Raw genomic sequence first — 18,222 nt, 5'->3', positions numbered from 1 at the left:
ACACACACACACTTTATCCTTTTATTTTTAGCTCCAGCGGGGCCTATGGCTCTTGAATCACGACCCGGCCCGGCTAAAATTGAAATTGAGCAAGCCTCTTTCCAACCGACTCGTCTTTTGTCGGGGCGTGTCGGGGCGTGTAGCCAAACAGACTACACCCACTACGGCTGGGATCGGGCGATCGGGCCGATCCAGCCGAAGTGGGCACCCCGTATTAGGAAATAGACTGGGCTCCATTTCAACTACCGACTTTCCGAGAGAATCGGGTCCATTGGTGTCCGTCGCAGTGGACATGGGCCCTAAGCCTGATTCCCTGTTTGGACTTTTCTACTGACACCCCTTGGCGCTCATACTCATACTAGGACCTTATGCAGTTGCGAGCGCTGTTAAAAACCAAAGATTTTCTACCAGTAGAGAATCTTTGGTAAAACCTTACTGATACTTTAAAAAAAGAGACTAACACTCGGCCGTTGTCGTTGCTTTGATATGAACGCAAATGAAGGATAAGAGATTTTTTGGGTACATTTGGTCAGTCGGCTGTTGTCGTTATACGGGGTGCCCACCACGGCGGGTCGGGCTAATTGCCCGTTTCGGTCGCTTGAAAACAAACGCGTTTGGTTTTGAGTCTGCGAGTCTCACCTAAAAACAAACGTTTGTTATCTCGCCTGACTCGCCGACTCAAAAACAAACGCGTTTGTTTTCATGGCAACCGAGTCGCACGTCTGAGTGTTTGGTTTGAACGCGCAGTTATGAAACCTTTGTAAAGTGAAAACTACTTATTATCATTTTAGATTTGTTTTTTTTTGTTTTGTTTTTAAAGCAAAGTGTATATTATATTTCTACCATATACTCACTGATACGTAATGTGGTTTGCTCCCGTCTTTAATCTTACTAGCTTTAGAGTGATGACAATACTTTCCCTCCTACATATAACCAAACTCGCTATCCGTGCATCGCCATCCCTTAATTATTTCAATAACAAGAAAAGTACGTTTATTTCATTACGATATGAATTCTTTGAATTCTCTTTGTGCTATTCAACTTTTTTCTAGTCCTTTGATAGTTTTGAAGTGTGCAGAGAACTTTGAGGATGTCTCCACGTTTTGCATTGCATGAGCGGATAAACATGGGTGTCCGCCAGATGTCCCCAGGTTAAGTTGGTGTAGGTTAAAAATTGGCTTATAAATTGTTACCCTATACATGCTTCTTTCCTGCCACTTATTGACTATTCTGGTGGGAACTGATTTTTTTTTTTTTTAACCCTGCCGGGTGGCGCCACCTCAATTAGTAAAAAGAAGAATGTCACCTGGGTTTTACAAAGCGGCCATAGGCAGGGTGTTTTCTCGTCTACTTATAGAGACCCACCCATCCATGTAATATATCACGCGAGGAATAACCCTGTCTAACAGTAATTGCATTTTCATTTGATGACGTCCTGTTGTTTATGCTAACGTCTTGTCTATTCAATAAGCTTGACAAGAGAGAAAGAAAGGCAGCGAAAGAGACTTTACTTCAAATTGTAAAATGATTCATTATTGAATATTATTACTCTGCAGATGCGTTTTCAAAACATTGTTTTTCTCTCTACGAGGAAGACATTTATGCAGCCTATCACGGGGAGTTCTGAATCGAAGAATACTAATAATAGAGCCTATTGCTTTTGAAAACACTATTTTCAAAAGTATACTTTGAGATTCTGTCATGTTTAATTATTTCTGGTGATAATCTATGGCTCATCTCGGTCATTACAACGGACTGGTGAAGAGAAAGTTTTCCCAAGCACAATGCATCTTGCATCTAGCATTTAAAGAAGTGAAGGCCTCAGCCTGTGAACCTAAAATTTCAAGGCGAGGTTTTGTCTTTGGATAAAAATTTAAGCTAAAATGAAACTATTCTGTCTCAGAATTAACACTGAAACATTGTGTTCACGATAAAGTCGTTGGCCAGGGTCTATGAACGCAAACGAAAACAGCGAAAATTTGAAGTACGACGGAACCGAAGGCCTTGTCAGGGATCGGAATATCGCGAAAGCGACGTCATGTTCGGCAAGTTCCGTATCGACAGAAAGCAACAAGAAAATAAAAATGGCGACTCAGGACAGTAGTCCGTCGCTAATAATTGGTCAACAGTGGTCAGCATGGGCTGATTTATTGTCAACTATTAATGAAATTGGTAAGTTTAATCACTTATATACTGTCATTAAAGACCCTCGTACTGTGATGCTTACGAGTCTCCTTTACGTAGCCTTTGAAAGGTACTATTGTTTACACGGCCTGCCAGGACGGCTTCACCGCCTTGTGTGCAGTTAGTTGATTCGATGAGAGGTTTGAATGGAAAAAGAAATCCTGTTTTGCGAATCATTATTTACATTCTTGCATTCATGAACTCAAAGCCCATTCTCCCCACACTATGTGCATATAATGCAATGGTCATTTTTGTTTTCTTTTAGATGAGGAGGAAAAAGGCAAAGATGGAACAGATAAAAATTCCAGTGATAGCATGAAACTTGGTTTACAAGGTAAGTAGATTTCTAGGAGAATTTGCAAGCAAAATTATGAGTTGGTCTTTCAAAATTTGTTGTAGTATGCAATATGAAACTCCATTTTCACTCCAGCCTATTAGATTTTTAAGCAGGTTTGATATTGTTATATTTATTGACATTTTCATACTGATTGATGTTGTATGTAAAATAAGAATTCAATAATTCAAAAATAACTGGGTTGCTGGAGGCAGGACAGCTGCATGACCTGCACCTGAACTTCACAAGAGGGGTGAGTATAAGTGACTGATGAATTGTGTTCATCATGTTTTGAAATGATCAATTCACTTATTGCTCTTGACATATTTAAGTAAAGATAAAAAGAATAGGTTACTACCTATTTTGTGAGTAAGATTGACTTACTAACCATGTTTATTGATCATCTCTTATGAACTCAAACTTCAGCTTCAAAATTGATGCAAGGAAAATTTTTGTCTAACTGTTCTTCCTCTGTTCACTGCTTTGTTTGTCCACTTACATAACAAGGCTCTAGATTGTGAAGATTTTAGGCCTACTTTGGCTTGATTGATCTTCTTACATGATGCTTCACTGAAGAAATCAAATGTTGTTACATTATTTTATGAATTATTTGTTGACTTGTAATTTCCCCTTGCTGTTTTCTGTCAATGAATGCCATGCTTTTTTTTCTTTGATGACTGCCAACTTGTGCTTGATTGTTGTTTTCCTGGTTGCCAAAGAAAATGTTTGAGCACCATATTTTACAGGAGGTTATTTTTATGATGATGTGATGACTAACTTCTTGATGTCTTTCACTTACCTTCTGGAGAAATAAAGTGTGTTCTAAGTTTTCTAAGTCATTGAAAAATGATACTCAAATAGTCTCTTACAATATAATATTCAATAAATGATAATGGAGTATTTAATAAAAATAAAACTCACTTCAGTGTGTTGAATGTACGCAGGAAAGTTAAGTCTTTTGTATTTTAGGGATGTGGGGACTTTTTTATAGATTCATCAGGATGTTGTTGCAATTGGCAGCAGTTACTGAAAAAAAGCCTATCTTTAGCAGTGTGAAGATGCCTATTAGTGCTACAGTGGAATTGACAATATTGCTTCCTACAGTCAGGGAAGCTGTAGGTTACAGTGTTAGGAAGCTTGCTGTCAAAGTTTGTATCTCAGCAGGCAAGAAACAGAGGCAAAACCAACCTGCTGAAAGAGAGAGAGAGAGGAGAGAGAGAGAGAGAGAGAGCCTTTCTCTATGACTTGTGGCAGGACTTGCTACTCGTGCTGCAAAGGCCATAGGGTCATCCTGATGGGAATGACTACTTAGATGTTGTAGAAGATGCTGTTTCTTTTCTTCAAACAAGTGTAAGGTGCATACCCCATAGCCTTTGCATATGAAGAGGCCAAGAGCAGCAATGGACACAGTTGTTGTAAAGATACATTTTTCATGAAATTAATTTTTCTTGAGGCTTGAAAGACCCATGGAGTTGCAATACACATGTGAAAATGGTTGCAGCAATTTACGCTTCCTCAATATTACTTTTAGTAATCCAGCGATCTGTTTGAGGCCATTAGGAGGATCACTTATTCTACAGCAGTAATGGTGATCAGACAAGATCTAATATGGAAATGCATATTTTTGTAGCATCATTTCCTCACAGCATCAGGACTAGATAATATATTTTATATGCTTTTAAAGTTAAAAGAGTTTTAAAAAATAAATATCTTGGGTAGTTGCGAACTGAAAGCTCACATTACTCCACAACTGTCTTCACAGACCTTTTCTTTTGTGTATTCTGCTCTGTGAAGCTGTCATTTGGATGATGTTAGCATTCTCAGCGTAAACTTTCTCACAAGAAATCACCTTTTGAGTGCAAGTGCAAGTGCACACACATACACACACACACTAATGCACGCACAAATACGCACACACAATTACGCACACGCACACATACACCGATCATTACGTAAATATATACACCCTGCCAGGTGTGTTCAGTGGAGCATGGTCATACAGTACTTAAAACCTGTATTATCATTGATTTTTTCTCATAATAATTGCATCTATGTAACAAATCCCCTCAGTTGGATTAATTGGTGCTCGTGAAAGTCACCTACAAGTCTATTGTCACATCATTGAGCAGTCTGCTCCTCCTCCTCCTCTTCTTCTTTTTTCTTCTTTTTCTTCTTCTTCTTCTTCTTTTTCTTCTTCTTTTTCTTCTTCTTCTTCTTCTTCTTCTTCTTCTTCTTCTTCTTCTTCTTCTTCTTCTCCTTCTTCTTCTCAGTTGCATCACACTTGAAATCCGGTATCTGTCATACATACATACATATAATACTGGGCTGTCCAGCTCAGTTAATCTGTTGGCTTCATTGACCACTAAATGTACCAATATATTTTACATTGAATGTTTTGTTACATACTGATATCAGTCTCACTCCACACTAAAGGTATCTAGATTCTACTTTTGTGATTTTAGCAGCTGAAGGCACCTTGGAAAAATTGTCTTCATCCTGTAAAGCTGACTTTTTCCTTATTATACATAAAGAGTTCTTTAATAAAGAAGGTGGGAAAAGTTACAGACCTGGTTCAAAGTTGTATTACCATGGATGACCTGAATAAAAAAATCCAATTTCTTTAGTCCTGTAATTTGAAGCGAAAGAACAACGGTTTCAACAAAAACAGATTGTTATATATTATCATAGGGTAGGATAACCAAAGGAAAAAGGATGGGTATGGAACAGAATACAGTCATCAGGGTTGATGGTGACATCTGTATTAAAGCGCATAAATAGTGGATGGCACTTTTTTGAAGGAGTAATGTTTGTCACATACTGTCTTTGTGAGTGTTATTTCAGTAGCTCCTACTTTATTGTTGTTTTTCTAGTTGTTTTATTTGTGGGGGTTGAATAATGAGGGGAAAAACAATAAATAAGATTGAAACACATCTAATTTGCTTTTCAACAGTGAATGGTAGCTCCACGAGTCAGGAGTTTAGAATAAAAAACTACGCTTGTAATATTCATAGCTGAGCAAGGTGAAGCTGTGTTTAACATGTGGTTCCTGATTGTTGGTAATTACTGTTTGTTAATGTTTTCTTTTTGTTTTGAGTAGCAAAGTGCTGATTTTAGCTTTCCCAAAGCAGAGTCCTACTTTTTGACAAGCATCAATATGAATAATGTGGATAGAATGAAAACTTGATAAAATGTATGAACACATGTATTTCATATTGCAATTCTTACTCAGCAATTTGACTATGGTTAATTGATTGCATTTTCAGTTTTGAGATCTTACAATGGTTTTTTAGTCGCTTTGCCACCTTCACAAACTGTTATTTTTTGTGTCATTTTATTTTCAGGATTCTTTTTAGATTTAGACGTATATTTCTTCTCTTGCCAAGAGGCTAGATTTTAAAGCTTTAGGAGATTGTTTTTAATGAGCTATCAAGAGTAAAATTATTCCAGTCCTTGTAGGAGTGTAAGCCCAGATGTTTCAAACATGAAGTGCCCAAGACACACCATCTTCTTAAACTCAAAAGTCAACCTTTAAATTCACACTTTGCATGAAATTCAGCTTTGAGGAATGCTCTCATATCAACCTACCCAAAAAGTTGTCGCTGAAAATTTTATCCATGGAACAAAGTTTTAGTGCACTCGACTGTTTCTACTATGAGTTATGTCTGAATTTCTGATTTAAAAAAAATATGTGGCATGTGTAGAATTGTTTTTCTAAGCCTACAGTCTCTTGTCTATAATATTGTAGGGCCTATTATAATATAGAAAAGCCAGTCTCTTTCCCTTTGTGACATTATTGTATTTGCTGACCCTCCCAGTGGGTGGTTGGCAGGTGCTCTGGTGTGGTTTGCTTCTTTCCTAACAAACGTCTATCGTCTTTATCTCTCCTCTTTTTTTTGTGTCTGTTACTCTCTTATAACACCTCAAATCTTCGGCACTTATATGACCTTATTGTGTTGCAAGTGCCGTAAAACTCTTACTAAAACTAAACTGACCCTACCCGTGGAAAGATTTGTACTTATTTCCAGTGTTAGTGAATGCTCAAACTCACTAGGTTTCTAAACGGGACTGAATCTTTTAATAATGCATTAAACGTGTTTCATCTTAATTTGGAGGTGGTTAATTGCTTCATCTGTCTGTCCAGCCTGACAAACTACTTTTTAGTATTTATTGATTTACTGATTCATGACATCTGTTTCAGATATGGGCCTGTTTGGTTTTTGTCCGTCCAGAGAAGAGTTCAGCTTGGTTGAGTGTGAAAAATGCAAACTCCTGGTGAAACCACAAGCGCTCAAGCAGCACATAGGTCTGTCCAAGATCATGATTGTCTTTTTCATGGTTTCTTACAAACAATGAGTTATAATGTTTGCTATTGCTGAGATTCTTGTGCAAGGTTCAGGTACTGGGTTTTTGCCTCTCATGATATGAGTTTTCCCTTAATTCAGATGGAATTTCTAAGGGATGCGGGGCTGGGGTCTGATATTTATATCGCTCCGAATTCTGCCCAAGAACCCCCCCCCCCCCCCCCCCCCAAAAAAATAAAGAAATTGTGCAGATGAAGCAAAAATATGAAAGCTCCAGATTTGTGAAAGTTTTATCTATCTCTGTTAGTTTCATTATTTTATTCAAATTTTTATCTCCAGTTGTTAAGTTCTTCAATAGTAGAATCTTGGCAAATGAAGTATTTACATTTCTGATGGTTCTTTTGTTTTTTGTTGTTTTTAAAAAAAAATCAGAATCTCGTCATGGACCAACCAATCTCAGCAGTCTTGGGAATGTCCCAGCATCAGCTCTCAACTCAGAACTGGGAAAGAAACTGCTGATGCCTCTACCTTCCAAGTCATCTCCACCTCCTTCGTCAACAACATCATCATCATCATCCTCGTCTGCTGGCCGACAATCCAGTGGAACATTCAGACCAGCATCCTCTGGTCGCCCACCGACAAAAGACAGCCTGAAACAAGTGCCAGCTGCTGCTCGTATTAATCCTGCTCCGAGACTCGGTGTCAGTATGAAGATCAATCGTGTCAAGTCTGTGAAGTCAGGGCACAGAATCAGCACTGCAACCACAACTGCAAGCTCCTCTTCATTTTCAAACCCTGTGGTTAAGGTGGAGAAGCTGGACAAGTTATTGGATGCAACATCATCGTCACTCTCATCTTCAACAGCGGCTTCAGAGCAGCTGGATTCCTCTCCCCCTGATCTGTCTAACAGTATAATCAAAACAGAGCCCTCGCCATCGTCCACATCCTCCTCCTCCTCCAAAATATCAACCCTGGTGAACGGTACCTTCAAGCCAGCTGTGTCTCTCACCACCCCGTCGCTGGAGTCCTCCACCACCTCCTCTCCCTCCATGGTCTCTACGGCCACCTTGGTGGCGGTGACCAAGACCTCCGCTGACACACCAATCAGCACGCGCAGCGTGACCACCTTTGTGACGTCCACCACCAGGACCAAGCCCCTCGTGATAGCTCCTGTGATGACTGTGGGATCTGCTGTTTCCATGACTGCCAGACCCATCACTTTGAAAGGCTCAAAGATCTCGAAAGAGCAAAGGGAACGTAAATGTTTACCCTGCAAAGGTGCGCAGATTTAATTTGTAATGGGGGAGTTTATATTTATTACTGAAATGGTTAGTCTGCTAGTCAGAGGAATTTGTAGTTTAAAGGATATGTGTTTGAATCCTTTTGAATGTTATTACATTCTGGCCTTATGAAAAGCATGATGCTCTATGTCTCCTCAGTCCTGTAGCAGACTTCGTTTGGGTGTAAACCCCCGACAGCCTTGTGATCTTTCATCCAAATGAATTTGTGTCATATGGACTGTTATAAGCAATAGGAACAGAAAAACTAATGCAGTGTGGGTCTCATAGGTAGCGAAAGAACTTTATTTTATTTGCCTTTTCTTTTGGGTTATCTGTCGAGATGCTTTTAGACTTCCCATCCTTATAAACCTGCTTAAACTGGATTTATTTTCTCTAAAGGACCTCATCATGGTTTTGTATTGAGCACAGTTCAGAACCTCTCACAGTTGTGCCTTTTAATATATTTTTATTTTTTAGAGTAAAGTCACACTATGTTGTCACAAACAGAAGGCAATGTTTCTCAATAGGGTGTGAGAGTCATTGTTGTTTTCATGCCATCCCCAGATCGTGAATACGATGCTAATAAACACTGTGGAGTGAAAATCCATGAGACTGGCAAGCCTTGCACAAGATCCTTGACCTGCAAGGTGAGAGAGAACATTGATTTCATTTGCACTAAAAAAACTGGTCTTTCATTAATATATGCACTTTTTTAGTTGTTTAAATTGCTGTTTCTGAGCTGTTGGCTTGGTTGTCTTCATTCTGTTTTGTCCTCAGCTTTACATTTGAATCATGAAAGGAAGTTTTTGTTGCTTTCTTTAAACCTTGAATGTTGGGAGGGGAAGGAACAACTTTAGTTCATTTTGAAATCTGAATTTTTGACATGCCTGTCAAGGTTCTGCTTTGGGCTAATTAGTAATATTTTGTTCACAATCATGTTGGCTATACTATTTAAACAACAAAATTGTTTCACTTTCAGACCCATGCATTATCATTGAGACGTGCAGTGCCAGGCAGAAGCAAAGCTTTTGATGAATTGCTCAAAGAGCACAAGGCAGCTAAAGATGCTCTAATCAAGGCCAAAGGTGTGAGCCAGAGTGCACCTTCCGTGGCCAGTGTAGGGAATCGGGTGCTGGTCTCTCCAGCCAGCATTTCCTCTACCATGAATGCCCTGAAACAGCAGCAGCAGCATAATTCACCTCAAGTAAGTTTGTTGTCTGTCCAGCAGGCTTGAGTAAGTTTATGGCGTTCAAAAGCCAGTTAAAAAATTAATTCTATTTAACTAATGATCAGCACTCCCAAAGGCTGAACATATGACTTCACAAGCAATCTTCTTACAGAGTTAGATTCTTCTTTTTCTTTGCCTGTTGCAGACTGTCCTTTGTAACATGGACAAGTTATTCTGTGCTTCTGAAATTGATTCTGGGTAATTTCCTTTATTTTTTGGCTTGGGGATATTGTTCTTATTTTTCCATTTTTTCTTGACGTATTACAGATGGTGTCTTTATCGGGTCAACGTGATGGAAAAGCTTCACTATCCCCTAACACTGGTTCAACTTCCCCGAGGATTCTGGTGCCTTCTTGCGGAGTGCCTACTACAACCACTTTTGTCAAGCCTCGAACACAGTCCAATGTATTTCAAAGGTAATTGTTTTTGGATGTCCAATTCTTGAATTTTTTTGCTAGCTTTTGGTGGTAAGTAACACACTCTGGATAGTTGAAATAGGAGGCCTGCGTTTTGTTTTTAGAAAAAGTTAAACTCATATCTCTAAAGAAAAAGTAATTTGGGTATCTGTTTATAATTTGCCCATGGTGATAACAGTCATCTTAGTCCGTGATAGAAAGGTCACATTTTGGTTTGAGGAAAATTAAGCTTTTTGGAATTGTGTCTCTGGATCGATAATAACAACTAGATTGGAATTGTGTCTGTTGTGAAACTTTAATTTAAAATAGAATTATAAATATAATACATGTTTTCTCCCTAAAAGTTTGTCTCATTTTCCCTCCATAAGGATGGATGTGCAGGCCTGCCTAGTCCACTTTTCCTGAATTAGGGACTCCTAGAGCCAAAAACAGGGACATTTGATCCAAAAAAGGGACAGGACAAAACGTAACTTAATCACTTAATTCACTGGTCTTGGGCGCTTCCTTCTTTTCCTTACCGGTATATCCTCTGGCAGCGAGCTTCATTATGGATAACAATCCTTCTAAATGTCGAATATAATGAAGAAATGCAGAAAAGCAGAAAGAATCTAGGTCTAGATCTTAGGAAAGCTGGTAGTTGATGCATCGCACGCGGTCCAAATCACTAAGATGCTATGCTGTATGATGAAGTGAAGATAGAAAGTCAGATACAGAAACAATATTGATGCCAAATCGAAAAAGACAAAAACAAGTAGAGGCTGAATCGAAAAACACCGTGTCGCCACATACGAATAGTGTGGAAGGCCAAAATTTGTCCCAAGTTGGCTATCCGCACTCTTCTGGCAACTCAACAGGAAGCAGGGTTTATTGATTTTTTCGGCGAAATAAAAACTATGCTCCATCTCCGCACGGAAACGGAATAATTACGGGATAATTTTGCAGCCGTCTTGAGATGGATGGAAACTGGGATGAGGCCTAGCAAAAACGGGACACTGGGACAAGGCCTTGAAATCGGTGAAAAACGGGATGTCCCGGGAAAACCGTGACAAATAGACAGGCCTGGATGTGCAAATCCCTTGCAACCTCTTGGAGAGAAGAAGCAGACCCAACTATTTGGCCCATGTAGAACATACAGCTCTAACAATGACGCAGAGAGAATCGCCAAAGTAAAGACCCTGGAGAAGATCACCCAAGACTTTTTTGAAGTGCAGTAACACCAGGGGATGTTGTTGTCTTCTCTGACTCAATGTCAGTACTCCAAGCCGTCGAGGGAGGAGGAGACTACAGAGGTGACAGGAACATTCTCAGCCTTGTTAAACAGATGGGCACTTCCTATGGCGTCCAGGTCACACTGCAGTGGGTGCCTGGCCATTCTGGAGTACCAGGGAATGAGACCTCAGACCATCTATCAAAGACTGGAGCAAGCCTGCCCCAGACAGACACAGACGCCTCTTTACAGACCTGCAGAGGGATTCAAGCCAAAAGCAGAGACGAGTGGCTAAACAGATGGGCCAACGCAGAAACAGGAAGATCTCTCTTCGGGTACATCGACAAACCCGAATCTTTTATGTAGAGCCGATCAGACATTGATCTTCATAGCCCGCACAGGATTCTTACACACCAACAAGCACATAAACAGAATCAACCTCATCTGGGAACCCCATTGCAGACACTGTGACTACAACGAGGAGGCTGTTGAACACCTTTTCCTTCACTGGCCAAACTTGGCAGTTCTTCGACACACGTTGACCAGATGACAAGGACATGTGGTTACTTGAGGGAGGCATTGCGCTGCCAAGAGCGAAATTCTCGCAGCTAAAGGGATTTGAAAACAACAACAACAACATCCCTTGCAGCCTTTTTTTTATTGTCTTCAGGTCTGCTTTCTTTAGTCTCATTTTGGATTTATTTTTCTTTAGATATTTCACCTCAATGTTACCTGAATTTACTTATTTATTTTATTATCTCTAACAGGTTTACTGCACATGCCTCACTGCCATCCCCCATCACAGTGAAAGAAGAAACGCTTACCAGACAGGATTCCTCCTCACGTTTATCATTGTCCTCGTCCTCCTCTGAGCTGCAACGTTCAGACTCACAAGACTCGAGGCAAGATCAGAGCTTCCTATCCTACCATCCCAAGCCAATGGCTGTAAGTATCAGTATGTGACAAAGTGCAAAATCAAACAGTTTTTTTAAAGGGTTCTGTAGCTTTCTATTGTAATTTTTGTGGATCTTTTGGAAACATTTTTGTATACAGTTCACATGTTTTGCAAAAACTGTTGTTCAAGTCACATTGTTAGTAAGAAAGTTTTCCGATTTTAAAAATTTTTGAAGGGGTATAAGAAAACTGATGACAAGAAAAAAGCTCTTGGTATGTAATCAGTTTCATTGCTTATGTTATAAAATTGAAACTGCCTAAGCACCTATTAAACAACTGGAAGACTGGATAAGGGAGAAACTAGAGAAAACTGAACATAGCTAATTTCTCGCTTTGGGCCAGAAATCGGGCTTTGCGCGATGGGTAATTTTTGGGCCTCTCGAGATCAGAAATAACTCTCTTCTTAGTATAGTTACGGGAAACTCGTGGACAAAACTGAATGAAACTCGGCAACCAATCAGAGGAAAGGTCAAACTAACCACATGCGAGCGTACAATGCCGAATGGTTTCTAGAATCGGAGAAATTGCTGTGTTTGTGCTATTTTCCTCAGTGGTTCGAAAACTAAGAGGAGATGAGGATTTGCGCAGACGAGACCGGCGCCACACATGTCTTCTTTATTGCTGTAACATTTCAGATCTCTGTATATAATACATTTTACATACCAACTTAAAATTACCACCCATCTATTGATAAAACACTAGAGCAGGAACCTAGATCCTGGACTCAACACGCTAGTTGCTGGCATACGAGAGACGCATGATTGCTTGGCGGCAGGTGATTGGCTGCCTTTAACAAAATAGGTCACCGATGACTTCATTGCGGGTTTCCCGATACCGCTTTACTAAGTTGTAAAAGGAGTGATCCGTTGCAGTTTAAACGATGTCATGCAATTCAACAAATTTCCACTCAAATGTTTAAGTCTTAAAGATCAAAACACATTGAAAAAGAGATAGCAGATCTAAATTCTGCACTAATAATCTCATGAAGCTGCCAAGTTTCATTCATATTCTCCATTTCATTACTGACTTATGAAGTTTTCCCTCAAAACTCATCAAGAAACGTCCCACTTTTTGGCGATATTTCCCTCTATGAAAGACCCCCTAAATTTTTCAATAAAAAATCACAGTAACTTTTCAATTTGAAAATTAAAAACCACAGTTCTTAGAATTTTTCATTGTCATTGTTAACTTTTGTATTTCATGGATGAACACATCGAAATCTTGGCCAGTTGTTAATGTCTGCTTATAGAGAAATGGAGATCATTGCTGTGGAAGCCATTCAGCTCAGTTTGGGAGAATGTTTACAGTTCTTTTTCTTTGTTGGCTGATCTGTACAACAAACTAGTAATTTTTTAGCTCTGTAAAGTGAAAAGTGAATTTCTGTATATGGTACCAGTAATGAATGTGTTCTTTATTTGATCTTTAGGTTTGCCAGTTTGGAGGTCGCATGAATGACCGAGGCTGTTTCCTGTTTTCCCGCAAGACAGACTATGTACGAGCTGCTTTCCTTAGCGCTCTCGAAAGGCATCTTAATCCACCTCCCCACAAGTGAGTGATCCTGAATTTAATATTTTATCTCAATATTTAACTCTCAAACTCTTTTTTTGGGGCAATCATGTAGTTTTAAAAAACTTTGAAAATAGTATTCAGCGCGTGTAAGAAATTTATAGCCCCATGACCTAATAGTTTTATGCTTTGTCACCTTCCTGTGTAACACATGACCATTTCGTTTTATTGCTAAGTGTTGAAAGATTTAAAATTTAAAGTCGTGTGAAATATGATCATATGAAACATGAGTGTGAGGATCAGTAGCTACATAGTGTATGGGATTCACCACTATTCTGAGGGTTATAATTCATTAAAAATGTTTTTGTTGATGCTTGTCAGCATAGATTTTGTGTCCCAGTTAGGCTTAGAGCTGTACTGCTATGGTTGCTTTTCTCATGTAATGGATAATTATTTGGTTTCTGAACAGAAAATTGTGTGTTGAGTCCAACCTACCGAAGGAGTCCCAGATGTTCGGTAACTCCCAAGACCCATATGAGTTCAACATGATTGACAACAGTGGAAATGGAGGGCTCAATAGCAACCCGGCGTCTGCCAATCTAGTCAGCATCTCGTCAAAACCTACAATAAAACCCAAGTCCAAACTTCCCTCGTCACCGGTGGCTGCGTCCAGCAACTCAATGACCTTGTCCGCCATCAGCCTTTCTTCCCCAACACCGGCACCCTCACTCACACTTCAGTCGTCCTCGTTCTCTTCACTGTCTGCGCCGGCAATCTCTGTTGCTTCTGCTACGCCAGGACTTGCCTTGAACTGGTCTGTGAAGCCAAGGGAGAGCACTGCTGCTTCTCGCAGTCCGTCAGCCTCACCAGCCCCTGCTCTCTCCTCTGCAGCCTCAGCGACAAATCCCGGTAAACGAAAAAGAAGTGGCAGTTCTGGTGCTGGTGGCAACAATCTCATCGCAGTTGCTGGTGGCAACGGTACTCTGTCAGCTGTCTCTGTGTCAACCGCCTCGGCAAGCCTGGCAAGTGCAATAACGCAGCAGCAGACTGGCTTAACAGGCATAATAAGCTCTGGTGCCCTCAACAGCTCCCAGACAGGCAATCTAATTGCCATACCCAGTGTTAACTTGACGAATGCAGCGAATCTGGGTCAGATCAGCGCGGCCACACTGGGCACTGCCAAGCTCAATCCTGGTGCTGCTGGTGCTGCGACTTCCGTGCACAAGAACAACAATGTGTTCAAAGACTTCAGCCTGGTTCTCACCGGCATCGACTCGTTAAACGGTCAAGTAGTCAACATCTCTTCAGCGCAGCTCGCAGAACTGGCAGCCAGTCAGGGTCAGACACTGCTGCTGAACAACTTCACCCCTGGCAGCAGCAGCAGCACAAACAGCAGTGCAGCAGCAGCAGCGGCAGCGCAAAATGTGAACGCACCCACCATAGCCATGACGGGATCCACTTCTGCCACAGTGCGCCCAGCCAAACGCAGCCGCACGTCCAGCAGCAAGTCGTCGCACCAGTCTCTGTCCAACTCTGCCTCCAAACTCTCGGCAAACGCCTTGGAGGGCTTCAAGCTGATTCCTAGCAATAATGTGATATCTTCTGGCACCCTGCCCCCGAACGCAGTGCTCCTCGACAGCTTACAGGGCGCAGTGTTAACCTCGGTGGCCTTAGCAGGGGGCGGGGCTAATCCGACGCTCGTGGCCATCACTTCCTCCACGGCAAACACGAACAGCGTCACAGTAGGTGGCAACCCCACCCAAGTCTTGTGTGCGGTGAGTGTACTTGAGCTCTTCTAGTTTTTGTTTATTTTATTAACTCGACAGAAGATGCTATTTGAGCCAGTAGAAGAATTAAGCAGGGCGGACCAATATTTGATAAATGCGGAACTTCAAGTGCGATGCAATCAAGAAAAAGAAAGAAAAATTTTTAACTTTTATCCTGGTTCTGTATTCCTCCTTTCTTCCTTCCAGTTTTTTTTCTCCCTCTCCCTCTCCCTCTCTCTCTCTCTCTCTCCATCCTCCTCTTATTTTAAAAATTAATAACTGGAATACAGTTATACTGAGTTATTCATTTTGGTGAAGCTTTTAGATGACTGTTTTTACACCTTTCAATGTTACCTCTTTTGCTAACAGGAGCAGCTTATTTAAAAAGTGTTCTAAAGTTTTTTGTGTGATGTGTTTTATTCTGTTATACAGGGGGGGACTTCCGAATTTAACAAACTTACTCAGAGAACTTGACACAGATGGGTGACAAGGAAAGTCAAAGAAAACATAGTATTTTGTTCTTTTTTTAAAAGTTCTAATAAAATTTTATTTCTCTTTGTTTACTAGGACTCTTCGTCTGGCCAGATATTAACTCCTTCCTCCCTGGTGAATGGCACCGGCCAGTCGTCTTATGGTGAGTTTATATCTTTTGTAGTATCAGTATACACATAGTAAGTTTGTCCGGAAAATGATTTATTTGTGTGACACAGGGCTGGCATATGCGCTGACACTGTTCTCAAATTGGACTGATACACTTACATTTGAGGTTGTGGTATGAATGGGGCAGGAATTTGTTCCGTTTCATTACGTCTTAGCGGAGTATCTTGTTAGGAGTAGGGGGCAGTTTTAATATTACTATTTTTGAAATGTCTTTAGTGTGAGGGTTTTGCTTTCCTATTTTGATTTCAAAGTAGTTGTTGTTATCGATCCAGGGGTTCAAAGGAGAAGTGAAACATTTTGGCAGCGTCTCCGTTGGAGACTGAAGCCTCAAGCCATCCATGTACAGTTGAACCTGTTCTAATGGCCACATGTATAAATAATACAACACTGTGTGAGATGGCTCACTGTCTAAGAGGGCCACTTTTATCCTCAACAACGGGTGCCCGTCTAAGACAATTTCAACTATTCTCTTTTGTCTTGGTTCAAATGTGCGCAGTAGTCTTACGCTGTCGTGTTTCTTTTTTCTCAGAAAAATCGGGCAGCAGTGGCCGTCACCATGCATCATCGTCATCTAAGTCACACCACCATCACCACCAGCATAATAAAGCCCAGCAACAACAGCAGCAGCAACAACAGGGAATGGCATTAGGCAGTGTCCTCCAGGCTGCCTCTTCCTCCCTAGCGGTGCCCTTAGCCACAGGCTCAACAGCTCAACTGTGTTCCAACCAGGCCATTTTCAAGCCTGGGAGCACGTTCAACTTGGCCAAAAATGTGGGCAAGCTCACTGTGCAGCCTGTGTCACTCACCTTCCCTCTGGTTAACCAGCAGGGTCTAGCAGCCCTCACCTCGGGAAAGCCAACGCAACTACAGCAACAGCAGCAGCAACAACAGCAGCAAGCTCAGACGCAGCAGCCGCACACGCTGCTAGTGGCGACCAGTGGGGTGGGGGCATCAGATGACCAGACAAAGACAGTCCGCGTGGCTGCAGGGAAAACAGAGCTTCACCTTCAGCCACAGATCTCGAATTCGTCTTCTGGGAACCTCATTTCCTAGCAGTCCGTGCCTCGTCACATTACCCCACCCCCCACCCCCCTCACTTTCATGCTGGTGGCTAGTGTCCCTGTCTCAGTTGTGGCCTGCTCCCTGCTTTTTTTCTATCTTTATTAATACAATCAGTCAAAGCGTTTATTTCTTTCTGTTTTTAATTTGTGGTTGAAAGGGTGCTGCAAAATAATTGCTGGATTAATATATACTATGGTTGCCATTAAAAGAAAAGGCACTGCTGTGTTGAAGAGACAAATTTCAGGACTGCAACTGGTTTCATTGGACTTGCTGTTCCAACAGAAGGGATGTTTTGTTTCTTCCAAGATGTTCTGTACTGTTGTAAAATGAGCCTGGAAGTTGACAGTGTTCGTAAAAGACTTGTAATTATGATTATATTTAATGTGCTGCCATGGCAGATTGATTCTCAACTGCATAGTGTTTAACTCCTTGACGTCTTTCATATTTACCATCAAAGACAGTGGACTCCTAAGAGGGTCAACTGAATTGATGATACATATCTGGGAATATCTCTCAATAAAGTCATAGATCTATGAACATCTTCATGAGCTTTTCAATCTAGGTAAAAGTTACTTGTGTGTTGAGTATTTTAAAGCATGAACTGTGAAAACATGTACTTAGTGGAGCTGTGTTTGAATGGATTTGAGAAATTGTGAAATGAATTTCTCTTATGATCAGAATTTATTTCTGAAATGTCTTGGTCTAAACAGAGAACAAGCTGAAAAACAACAGCATAGCACTTGCACTTTCATTTCTCATTTTTGTATTGGGAACTTTTTTGTGAAACACATTTTATAAAAGCATTTTTATTTCCTCAGGCAGTCATTCAACTGAATAAGTTTTTGAAATTTAAAAAAAACCCGACACTTCTGTGGAACTTTCATAACAATTCCTTTTCAAATGAATTTCATTCAAATTCATAGGCCGTTTCAGTTGTATGAAAGGGCTTGATCACAAATAGTGTTTTTGATCTAATGGAAAGAAAAACTCGTTCTAAAAAAAATCATCATTATATAGTAGGACAAGGCTAAGCTGTGCATAATGTGATTTCTCAAAGTCAAAAGTTGTGCTGTAATATTTCATTGAGGGGAGTGCTCCTTGGTGGGATTTTGATGTCGAATGAAGTAGCATTTCACAGTCACATTGTGTATGGGCGCAGTAAGTTCAAGATATTTGTTAATATACATATCATATGTGTCATGACGTGGAATAGGGCGCTTATCAATTTTTGGGCATGTGGCGTTAGTGGTATCATCAGAAAGCTTATTCATTTGCCTTGCTTTCAATGAAAAAAATGTCCATCTAGCTTGAAAAGAAGTCAAGA

General features: G+C 40.6%; 1 protein-coding gene across 1 annotated transcript; it reads left to right on the top strand.

Annotated features, from left to right (window-relative positions):
* The first annotated feature begins 1,707 nt into the window (after positions 1 to 1,707).
* On the top strand, positions 1,708 to 17,875 carry LOC101855624 (ataxin-7-like protein 1). The gene is made up of 12 exons (XM_005091950.3): positions 1,708 to 2,172; positions 2,450 to 2,518; positions 6,717 to 6,821; positions 7,252 to 8,097; positions 8,664 to 8,746; positions 9,079 to 9,303; positions 9,595 to 9,743; positions 11,718 to 11,895; positions 13,331 to 13,452; positions 13,880 to 15,185; positions 15,744 to 15,810; positions 16,366 to 17,875. Exons 1-12 carry the CDS (start codon positions 1,953 to 1,955, stop codon positions 16,887 to 16,889), a joined length of 3,894 nt encoding a protein of 1,297 aa, XP_005092007.2. The 5' UTR covers positions 1,708 to 1,952; the 3' UTR covers positions 16,890 to 17,875.
* The last annotated feature ends 347 nt before the right edge of the window (positions 17,876 to 18,222 follow it).

The sequence above is a fragment of the Aplysia californica genome, unplaced genomic scaffold (genome assembly GCF_000002075.1).
Source record: "Aplysia californica isolate F4 #8 unplaced genomic scaffold, AplCal3.0 scaffold00038, whole genome shotgun sequence".
Classification (NCBI taxonomy): domain Eukaryota; kingdom Metazoa; phylum Mollusca; class Gastropoda; order Aplysiida; family Aplysiidae; genus Aplysia; species Aplysia californica.
Note: the sequence above shows the minus strand (reverse complement) of the source record. Positions and strands in the feature narration are given on the sequence as shown.